This window comes from Xenopus tropicalis, chromosome 9 (genome assembly GCF_000004195.4).
Source record: "Xenopus tropicalis strain Nigerian chromosome 9, UCB_Xtro_10.0, whole genome shotgun sequence".
Taxonomy (NCBI): domain Eukaryota; kingdom Metazoa; phylum Chordata; class Amphibia; order Anura; family Pipidae; genus Xenopus; species Xenopus tropicalis.
Window position 1 is genome coordinate 55,386,226 of NC_030685.2, and position 12,491 is coordinate 55,398,716.

General features: G+C 35.8%; 1 protein-coding gene across 3 annotated transcripts in view; it reads left to right on the forward strand.

The window, feature by feature from the left end:
• Positions 1-12,491, forward strand: part of adarb1 (adenosine deaminase, RNA-specific, B1) — a 54,864-nt gene that overhangs the window by 16,698 nt on the left and 25,675 nt on the right. The window contains exons 1-2 of one of the 3 annotated variants that reach the window (XM_031892454.1): positions 5,240-5,372; positions 11,117-11,143. In XM_031892454.1, coding sequence (XP_031748314.1) covers positions 5,273-5,372; positions 11,117-11,143 — 127 coding nt within the window. In that variant the 5' untranslated portion in view covers positions 5,240-5,272. 3 annotated transcript variants of the gene reach the window in all.

Sequence of the window (12,491 nt, forward strand, 5' to 3'; positions counted from 1 at the left end):
AGGTCAGCATTGATGGCCCCTCCTCTTCCTGTGGGTATTTAACGCTGGAGTGTATTTGTATTACTAGGCTGGATTGAAGCCCGAAACCAATATGGTTTTATGTCATTACTATAATTAAAGTAATTTAAATAAAGGAATAAATCTCCAGATAAGTAACACAAATACCAATAGACACACAATAAGAAAATAATACTATTGATACCAACAACACAAACACTATCCTAACCAATACTTACAGACATCCAGTTACAAGAATGTAACTTATATAACTGTATTTATTTTATTTTGGGTCTCTTTACCTTTGGTGTGATGAGCTATTCTGCAGGTACTCCACACTTCTGTCTTATTGCCTTGGCTTCCTCTGTTTCTGCCTATCCTTTATAATGATTACCGCTGTTTCTAGAAACCACTGGATCCCTTTGCTTACATACTTCCAGCACTTTCTAGACATTTAAGTGTTTCAGACCAGTTTTCTGACCACCTAAATAGGGTTTCATTGTTTGTCAAACCAGGTGTCTCTAACCATTACAGAACCAGATCATTTTTTTTTTTAACATGCCACTAAAATCTTACACAGAACATAAATCAATAAACTTATGGGTCATTATCAAAAAGTGTTTTTTTTGTTTAGTTTGTCTTAAAGAGGTTCTGTGGTGTAAAATATCATCTGTAGTAAAAATCAGACAGGCGCATATTTGATCATCTCTCAAGAATCCGCTGTCACTATCACTTAGTGATAGATGAATCAATACTGTCACTATCAGTGCTACTGTAGACTGGTAAATCAATACTGTTGCTATCACCGATACTGTAGACTGGTAAATCAATACTGTTGCTATCACCGGTACTGTAGACTGGTGGATTAATACTGTCATTATCCGTGGTACTGTAGACTGTTGGTTTATTAGGTGTCTTGTGAAACTCCTCTTACCACCTGCTTGATCAGGTATGCTGCAAAGCACATAGCGGCTACTGCTTTTTGCTAAAAAGCTCTGCAAAGATATTAAAGCCAGACATTTTAAAGCAGACTTTTTTTCTAACCTTGAATTCAGCTTTTTGATGAACCTGGAAGCATTTAAGCAATATGGGACCTGTTATCCAGAATGCTCGGGACCTGGGGTTTTCCGGATAAGTGATCTTTCTGCAATTTGGATCTCCATAACTTAAATCCACCAAAAATTATTAAAACATTAATTAAACCCAGTAAGATTGTTTTGCCTCCAATAAGGATTAATTATATCTTAGTTGGGATCAAGTACAAGGTACTGTTTTATTATTATAGAAAAAAATTAGAATTATTTGCTTATAATGGAGTCTATGGGAGATGGACTTTCTGGATAATGGGTTTCCGGATAAGGGATCCTATACCTGTATATAATCCTAATTTTAGTTTATTATATCTATTGAACATACTAGCATTTATTTCTTTCCCAAGACAGGATTGAACATGCTTAGTCCCTCAGAGAGCCACACTATGGCTCATGTCACACAAGATCTGTCACCGTGGCTCTCACCGAGACAAGAGAAGTGAAAAAAAATGCTCAGCTCTGCCTGCCAGCAAAGTCTGTCCGAAACAGCTTGAGATCTGGGCATACTAAAGAATCCCAAATACAGTATGCTGTTGTAGTTTAAATCTTGGGTTTCTTTACCAAAGAACAGTTTATAATCTCTCGCTACCATTGCTGTACTCAGTTATATTTGCTATTTTGCTATGTTTTGCATTTGCATCTCATAAGGCATTTGCAACTTTCATGCGCAATCCATTTCAGACAGAACATTTATTAAATACATACTGCCACCCTGTGGCATGTTCATCCTGATCATTCCTTTTACTTTGTATTCTCCTGCTTTGTCATCCAGTGCCCTTAGTGCCCATATATATATATGTTTTTAGGTAGTACACCAACAATAATGACATTTTACTGCTGTCTAAAAATCTTTTATTTTCTACTGCGTTTCATAGATTTAAAGTTTAAACCAGCCAGCCAGCCAGTGCTAAACTGTTGCAGTCTGCTACATTAGTTGATAGATTTCAACATCATCAGAATAACCAACATATTAATTGATATTATGTATCAATTGTAACGGTTAACTTTGGCAAACCTCAGGGCATATGCTGTTGTTTAGACAGTGGTTCTCAGAAAAAATCTTCTTGTGGCCACAAATGCAGCCACCAGCAATAACTCATTGCTGCAGAGAAAAATTCAGTGGTGTGGGGGCCCCATGCACAGTTTAAAGATGTAGTACACTACATGGTACAAAGATATACATAGAATTTACAGATATACATACATAGACAGTAAGGGGAGTAAAAGTACATGTAGAGATCATGTCAGTACAAATGTAATGTAAAATAAACAAAGGTTTAGTTCCAAAGCAGATAAGAGCCCATCCCTCTTTAGCTGTTACTGATGTCTACTTAACAACACTAGGGCAGAATAAGGTGGCCATGGAATGCTGGCAGTTGTAGTACAACAATGACTGCAGAGATGGAAGTTCCTGTCCTGAACATTATGAACAGTGGGTTTCTTCTGTGTTTGCTTATGCACAGCTTGTGCACTTGCACATTGCAAGATTTATTGCTCAGTTCAACAGAACCATAATTAAAAATATATTTTTAGGTCATCTTAGTGTCCAATCTTGTATGAATTTATATGTTCAATCTTCAATAAAAAAATATATTTTGTAGTCTTTTTAAACAGTAGGTGGTGCTGTTGTTTCAGTTTGGAGACCAAGTTAACAGCCTGCTACTGTCAGGCAAAATTTCTCTTTGATTTAGTTCGATATTTTTTAAAATTATTGTTACTTTCATCTAATTGCAGATGTATCAGCCAATATACATTCATATGTACATTTTGTCACCAAAATCCACCCCATGTGTGCAGTGACAGGATGTTCCTGTTCATGCCGGTTACTACACACAGGGAGGGAGTGGGCCATATTGGTGTTTTTTGGCTTTTTTCTTCTATAGCCAAAGTGTACATTTTACATCAGTTCCATGTTCAAATGAATGACCATGTGTCCCATTCATTTTAACTTGAGTGCCTGTCTATACATGTCAGTAGCAGTAGCAAGGTATCTATAAATGTCATAACCTGGAATGCTGAAAGAAAGTAGTCATTTGACAAAGAAGCCACGGGCTAAGATCACAAAGCTTCCTCTTAAAGTAACAGTAACACCAAAAAAAAATGAGTGTTTTAAAGTAATTAAAATAGAATGTACTGTTGCCCTGCATTGATACAACTAGTATGTTTGATTCAGAAACACTAATATAGGTTATATAAACAAGCTGCTGTGTATCCACAGGGACAGCCATTTAAAGCTGAAAAAGGAGTAAAGGCCCAGGTTACACCATAAGATAAAAGCTAAGTTTTGTTATATAAAATGGGATTCTACACAATACAAAGGTATTTTGCCAGCCAAAGGGGCTTTAGAGCTCTGAAAGTTTGCAATGTATTTCTATTGTTGTATAATTTATACAATACTTTTGGATTTAAATCAGGTGACTGGCTTCGCCATTTAAGAATTTTCCATTTTTAAGCTTTGAGAAACTCCTGTGTTTCCTTAGCAGTATGCTTGGAATCATTATCTTGTTGCAAGAAGTGCTGTCTAATGAGTTTGGAGGCATTTACTGGAACTTGAGCAGATAAGATGTTTGATGACAACTTTTCTCCTCATGTTAAACAATGGCAACTACAGATTCTAAATGGTAGAAACAGCCTAGGTATCTTATCCCTGCACTAACGAAGCAACACAACACACACGAGTAATCACAAACACCTGTGAAGCCAATTGTCCCAAACATTATGGTGGCCTGAAATGGGAGGGACTATCTTTAAAAATTGTTGCCATTTCTACATGGTAAAACTGAAATGTATGCAAATAACTTTGAAGTCTGGAATGTGCACTTTAATCATGTCTAAATTGTTTGATATAACATTTTACACTGGGGAGCAGAGAGGTAAAAATGGAAGAACAAAGTGTTTGTCTCAAACATTATAGAGGGGACAGTATATAAAGCCAAAACAAAATGTGGTCATCTACTTATGTCATGTTTGGTGGTATTGGTTACACGTTGGCAAAGAAGCAAGGTTTTCTACATATGGACTAGGGACGCACTGAATCCACTATTTCTGGGTTCAGCCAAACCCTGAATCCTTTATAGAGGATTTGGCCAAATACTGAACCGAATCCAAACCCTAATTTTGATATGCAAATTATGCTACAGAAGGGTTAAATCGAAGCGTGTTCACGTGACCAAAAGCCACATGATTTTAAGGATTTGGATTCAGTTCAGCCAGGCACTTGGATTCGGCCAAATCAAAATCCTGCTGAAAAAGGACGAATCTTGGCCAAATCACAAACCAGATCCTGGATTCGGTGCATTCCTAATATGGACAGTGCACTTAGGGCACATGTAGAATTTATCTTTTGATAGGTTCAATATTTACCAAGTTGCATCAACTTGTGTGAGACACACAGGGCAAGTAATAAAATACAGGTATCGGAGCCCTTATCCAGAAACCCATTATCCATAAGATCTGAATTATGGAAAGGCCATATCCCATAGACTCCATTATAAGCATATAATTTAAATTTTTAAAAATAATTTCCTTTTTTCTCCTCTAATAAAACAGTGCCTTGTACTTGATCCCAACTAAGATATAATTAATCCTTATTGGAGGCAGAACAATCCTATTGGGTTTATTCAATATTGAAATGGTTTTTAGTAGACTTAAGTTATAGAGATCCAAATTACAGAAAGATCCCTTATCCAGAAAACCCCAGGTCCCAAGCATTCTGGATAACCGGTCCCATACCTATACCCTCATATCTGCAATAACGTTTAATACAAAGTATTATTTTCTTATTCCTTGCTAGACAGGGTTACTCTTCCTGTACTTAAATGCCCCAGATTAATCAGAGACAAATAATATTGAAAGCTACTCTTTCCCCTTTAAAAAAATTATATATATATAAATATATATATACACACATACATACACTGAGCATTTTCCATGAAAGGGTTAATCAGCACTTGTCTCGTGGCTAATAATGAGAGCAGTATCTGTAGTCAATGCATTCTGTTCAGGTGATATGAGGAGGAGCATCAGCTCGTGTAGGGGTTGGCATATGTGTTTCTTGGAGCGAGGGGGACTGCTGTTACTGCTAGTACAGCTTGTGTGGTATGTTCCATATACTGACTTATCCACACTGAGTTTTAGCACTCTGACGACCTTGACTGCTCCAAGTCTGGAGCTTTGTGCCTGCCATGGCATCTCTGCTGGCTGGTCCTTGCAACATAGGGAATCTTTTTTGCCTTATGAGGCGGCGTTTTAAAAGAAGGCGCAGGAAGCGTTCTGAAAAGAAAGGTATGGAATGCGTATTTCTTTTATTTACTCTTATGGAATGGTATTTCACTCTTGTGCATTTTCTCCTTTGCTGTATTTCTGATAGTACCTTTGCTCTTACTGATTTTAGATATTTATTTGTGTGTGCAAAAAAAAAAAAAAATAACACTTAGCTGATTGTGTATAAAATTAACTTATATATTTTACCATCCAATGCCACTATCCAGGCTTATATAGTTCTTGCAGTATGCTGTGTGACTTGCTAGATTCAGTTATTAAGTGGTTAATATAATTTTTACTTTAAAACATCGGAATGTATGCTTTAGCTTAAAACAAGATAATTTCATTTGTAAACCTCTTGTGGCATTTACTATTTATAAGGTAGGGTTATTTTCTAATAGGGAAGCTAGATAATGATTTGTACATGCAGCTTAGCTATATGGCTGGCAAATTTCTACATTTCCAGAAATCTGTTATGTTTATTTGGATGTGCAAAATTCATGCTGCTCCACTGTATTCTCAATATCCCCTAACAGCACTATTTTGTCCTAGTTCTGTAACAAACCCCTTTCCCAGAAATAATGTTGCTGTTTTATTACTCTTTTTTTTTTTTTTTTTCTACAAAAAATGGATGTAGTTATAAGTTTCCCCTATAACAGGGGAATTATTCTAGCTTCTCTGGCTAGGGCTAGGTTAATGAATTTCATACACTAACCAGCACTTCTTTAAGTATTTCTCAGCTATAATTAGAAGGAATTATTAATAAAGCAATTTCTGTCATACTAATTCTACTCTCTTGAGTTTCAAAGAGTCCCAGCCTTTAGCCAAATCATTCATATGCCTGATTTTCACTGTCAAATGAAATGGCTGGGCAATTTCCATATTTCAGTATATTTCATTAAGGAGTTTCACTGTAGCAACATTTCAATCTCTTTGTTTGGTACTACAGGTATGGGATCCCTTATCTGGAAACCTGTTATCCAGAAAGTTCTGAATTACGGAAAGGCCATCTACCATAGACTCCATTATAAGCAAATAATTCTAATTTTTTAAAATTATTTCCTTTTTCTCTGTAATAATAAAACAGTCCCTTGTACTTGATCCCAACTAAAATATAATGAATCCTTATTGGAGGCAAAACAATCCTATTGGGGTTATTCAATATTTAAATGTTTTTTTGGCAGACTTAAGGCATGGAGATCCAAATTACGGAAAGATCCCTTATCCAGAAAACCCCAGGTCCCGAGCATTCTGGATAACAGGTCCCATACCTGTATTTTGATTTTGCCTAGAAGTCTAGTATTTTCACTATACGAGACTTTAGAGTGGAGATTTTATGCATGTTCTGTGATTAAGCTTAGTCTCATTGGAAAAGGATAAGATATGTGGTGCTTTGCAGCACATAGATATTTGGATGTACTTGGATGGATATTTGGATGTACTTAATCAATATTATTGTAATTATAGGAATATTCTAATATACATACAATAGTAATAGCTTTAATTCTTTTTTTTTTTATTATATAGTTCACTGACCCTGTGTAAATTCAAAAGGGAAAGTTAGATTATAAGCTTCACACAGGCAGGACTAATGTAAATGATAAACAATCAGTGCTCTGTAAAGTTTGTGCTATATAAAGATAATAGTAAGGATGTGGTTCCTAATCATGATTATATCTTCTTTCTATAGTATTTTTTAATATTTACTGCCCCTGCGTAAGAAATGTACTTTTTATGATAGGGAGATAGCACATCAGTGGCATTACTGTACAGTGAGAAAACACAGCTTTCCCTGCTATGGACAGCACCATTTCTGGCCCCATTTGGCTGACCCTGTGGAAGCTGACATGCTCCATACATTAGAGCATTTGAGGTTTCTGCTTATATAAGTTATATTGCATTTTACGGCAACTTTTCAGAGCTACTAACCACCACCTTTTAACAGCATAAACCACATTTTAAAAACCATTTTAAACCTCATATATTTAGAATTTCATGGGACACTTTACCTAAAATAACAGATGAAACCAACAATTTTTATGCCATCCCAGTGCTTTAAACATAATAAATGATGTGTTTAATATAAAAAAATACAACTTTCAGATTCAAGTTAAACCCCTTTTCTAATCCTCAATATAACATCTCAGATCCCTGAAACAAAATGCAATGATTACCAGCAATACGATGTTGAATTAAAAAGTCATACAGACAATGTTTATAGCACAGGAATAATTACAGTTGTAAATGTAATGTACAAATTCAAGACTAAAGATGATAAACCAAGGCAAGCTAACGATTGGAACTAGCTGGGCGATGATAATCCACAGTAATAGCTTTTCTTTTTGGCAATAGAACAGTTGCTTTGTTCTACAGTGCCACAGTACTTTTAACAGAATGTTTAAACCATTTTCTATGTTAATTTTAATAGCATAATCCTAAATGAAATATAATCGAAATATTTAACATACGCTGTTTTATCCATCTTCACCTCTTTCTGTAGTGAAGATCCAAGCACATCCATGTCCTTGCCCTCATATTATGGTGGGGTGGGATAGAAAACCTAAACGTGTGAGTTTTCTCAAAAAAGCTTATGTGACTTGTATTCTGTATTGAAAAGAGCAAGAAAGAAAATGGAAGAGTAAGGTAATGACAGTGCCTTTTAAGGAGTAATTTCCTGTTGGGACTCCTATATGGTTAAACATAACACAACAGCACCCACTGTCTTTGATAACACCCAACCCCCTGTAAGAAGATTTAGGGATATGGATTAGGAATGGCTTCATATTGCACAGCTGTGGTATATATGAAATAATGCACCCCTTGTTCTTAAATATACTTACTAAATATACTACAAATATACTACAGCTGCATCCCTTTAGATTTAAGAAAATGTTGGTGTATCAGTCATTTAGCCATAGTTCAGAGACATATTAGGGCAGCAAATACATATTCACCAAAATCTCCACTAACTTAGGGACATTTAGAAGCCATAATGATTATTGTTGTCTGTTAGTAATATTTATTGACTTTGACTTTATCTTTGAGTAGGTTATGGGCTCTTTATATGCCATTAAACAAAAACAAAAAAAAAAACATTTGTGGTATTACATACAAGACATTTATTGGTTACAAAAATGCAATCAAACAAATCAATGTTGTGCATACCATACCAAATGACATACAAGTGCATCTCAGTATCACATGGTCCCCAAACTCCACCCTCCTAACATATTTCTGGCCCTTGGGCACTTCATCAGAGAAGAGGCTCTTTAAAAGTTATTCTGCGTGCTTGCTTTGTGTACTTTCTTTATTAATGTACTGTTGTTCTGAAGAGGCATGCCTTGGCACCAGGGGAACCAGAGAAGGGAGACAGATTCAGAAAAGGAAGCATAACTCTAAATTAAATAACTTTACGAATGTATCAACTTTATCAGATAAGGATACTCACTACAAATGAGAAGAAAAGGGTTATATTTCGATCCAGATGTTGCCCCTTATAGATTTCAACTACACATTGAATTGAATAGGTTCACATTCCCCTTATAAATTGTAGTGGGGCAGGAGTTGTAAGTGTTGTATCCCCTCAAAATGTTGTACAGTAGGCACTCCAAATGCCAGTGTGCTTACAGCAAGGACATTTAGGGCTCTGGTACACGGGGAGATTAGTCGACCCACAATAGATCTCTGCTACTGTGAGCAACAAATCTCTCAGAAATGCCTTTCCACTGGCAACAGAGGGAATTGCTGGTGAAAAGTGATATGCATCACTTAAAGAACATGTAAACCCCACACACAAAAATGTAATCAGTGAACAGCCTCTTTGAAATCTTTCAATACCTGCCACACTGGTTGTCCAGAGGTTAATAGTAAGGCTGCAGCCTCCCCTTAATCACTTAGATTTCCTTCTTCTCCTGTAACCCACTCGGCCCCCTCCCTCGGGAATTTGCTTTGATTCCTGGCTTGTCAGACATGCTCAGTTGTTCTAAGCTCAGATTTCTAAACACGCCCCCCAGTCTAGCAGCCAGTAAAGAGATGGCATTGCTAGTTCCCATAGAAACTCAGCTCTAGCTGTCTGCTTCAATTTTTTCTCTCCTAACCTCCTCTCCTGAGCTCAGCTCAAACAAAGCAGAACTTTTATCAGAGACAGTTCTGCCTGTGTGAGCCTGTATTCTTGATGAAATGTATGCTGAATAAGGGTCTGTGTGTGTGTGTATGTGCTGTTTGCAGATTTAAATGTATCTGATTATGTATCAGAGAGAAAAAATGGCCACCGGTGAAAGATGCTATTTGCTTTAGGAAAATGTGATGGTGCAGGCAAACAGAGGGGATATATACAGTACAAATGATGCCATTTGGGTGGGGGGGACCTGTCCAACTGATATACATTGTAGGCAAATGTAGGCTTTACATGTCGGTTTACTCCTGCAAACGAAGCAACAAAGCGATGTGCTGCTATGAAAACCTTACAGAGATGACTATTGAGCATGCTCACTATCTCTGCTCCAATTAAAATCAATCAGCCACGCACAGCAGGCACCTCTTTGAGGTCATCCTAGTTGCAGAGACAAAAGCAAAAGGGGTGAGCTTTACACTAGACAAGGAAGTAACTAAAAAAAACTGCTGTAAAATAAATGTATGTACCAATTAATGCACTAAGGTTGGGGCATTAGTTGGAGTGGAATGTCTGTTCATATTATTTTTTATATCTGTAGTTAATTTAGTTAGACTGCTGTAAGAGTATAATACTTATTTTTTGCATAAAACTTGTCCCTAAAACAAAACATTGGTCTATGTATCATGCTTGACACGGGGTTGTGAATCCTTTTCTATTATAACGTAACAGTAGCCTTAAATACAGATCTGCTTTATTCAACACTGGAAAATTAATCTTGAAAAATATATTCATTATTGTAAGGTTTATCCAGGCGTGATAACTGGCATGGTTATTATTCTCATTGGCATTTTAACTTAATAGCATCTGGCTGTAATCAGGCCTGGTACTTTAAAGGATGTCTATCTACTGTTAGTTGCACCAAAGTGGTTATTATAATTTATTATATTTTATTGTTATTTTCCCCTTAATTGAATTTCTTTTTCCGTATCCTGTTAATCATTTTTAAACACTACTCTTTTAAATGACTTTTAGGGTTTTTAATTTTATGCTATACTGTTTAGTTATATAGGAAAATTGTATTAAAGGGGCAGTCTACCTCCATGTCAGTATATTTTAAAATTTGTTTTTCTTGCTATTTCTTGAGCTAAACAGGAAATTGAAGTGGCTCTATGTTTGGTCCTTGTGATGTTGATAATTAGATAAGCCCCTGCTAGAAAAGTATGGACTCCTGCTAACAAAACAGCCACATCAAAGGGTGAAGGGGTTGGATTGTACTCTGGTATTATAATTATCTGCCTCGCAAGAATCAAACATGTATTAGCTTCAATCTCCTAATTTAGCTCAATAAATAAAGATTTTTTTGTAATTAAAACAATAGGCAATAAGTATGTTCAGCAAAAACGATTCAGGGGACTACTGTTAAACAAGGGCATATATATTATTATTAAAATAATAAATACATTAAAAAATAATATATATAATCAAAGTGTGTATGTGTGTATATATATATATATATATATATATATATATATATATATATATATATAAAATATATTTAGACAGGAATGCTTTTTCTTTTTCTCTCTCTTGATGTAAATATACAGGTTCTTACTGAAATGCTCATGATATTTATTTTTCTGTTTCATTTTAGGCATTCTCATCAAATCTATGGCAGAAGGTATGACCTGAATAGATTACTTTGAAAACACGTTTGATAACCTTCCATTGTAATTTAGCTTCTGCTGATCTGTCAAAAGAAACCTGGAATGAAAACACATTTCGGTAACAATTATATAAAACCTCTTTTTAAAAAATTATATGACAGAATATTTCTATTAGTGTATTTTTAATTTTTGGTGAGAGATGATTTCAAGATAAGGGGTGATTTTCTTGATTTGCAAAGTAGCTATTAAAAATAACTCATAATTGTCCAATCTCCCTTAGTTCGTTTCAATCAAATAATTCACATTTTTCTCTGTAATAATAAAACAGTATCTTTGTACTTGATCCCAGCTAAGATATGAATCCTTATTTGAAACAAAATAATCCTATTGGGCTGATTTAATGTTTAAACAGACTTACCCCCATATGTTATAAAAGGCACTAAGTTTGCCCAGGAGCAGTAACCAATAGCAACCAATAAGATGTTTGCTTTTAAACAGGTGACCAATAAATTCTACCTGCTGATTCATTGGAAAACCCAATGTTCCGAGCATTCTATATGGCTGCAGTCTAAATTCAATTTTGTGAGAAATTGAGTATGTGTGTATATATTTCTGTATGTATGCGTGTGTGTGTGTGTGTATATATATAATATAATATGTACATAGAGGAGGTCAGGCACTCAATTATACAATGGAATATGTTAGCCTGGGTGCAGTACTCATCACAAAGCAAATATACAGTCTAATAATGCCACACTCACAGGACTTATTCTGCATTTGGTTTCTTATTAAACGTGAACTGATGTATCAGCTGTGTCTTCAGTCTGCCTCAAAGTTACACAGACCAGTGAAACACCAGATGTGGTGCCAAAAGCAGCACAAAGTGAACATCCCCAACCCCGAAGTGTCTCAGCAATCTGCAAATGCTTTTCACTTGTTGGCCTACTGAGTACCCTCTTGGCGCAGGCAGTGAAAGTTGCATTTCATTATACATAATGAGTTATATGCAGAAACATTTTTTCAAATTATTTTTACATTTTTTATTGCTGTTTCTCACTCTTTTTCATTTCTTTTTTTATTTTTATTTTTTCCTCACATAAAACATTTGGTTTGAGTGCATGAGCAGCATACACTATAGCAGTGTTTTTCAACCTTTTTTGGGCAAAGGCACACTTGTTTCATGAAAAAAATCACGAGGCACACCACCATTAGAAAATGTTAAAAAATTTAACTCTGTGCCCAGCAGCAATGCCCCCCTAGTACACTGGTGCCAAGAGCAGTGCCCCCCTAGTACACTGGTGCCCAGCAGCAGTGCCCCCCTAGTACATTGGTGCCCAGCAGCAGTGCCCCCCTAGTACATTG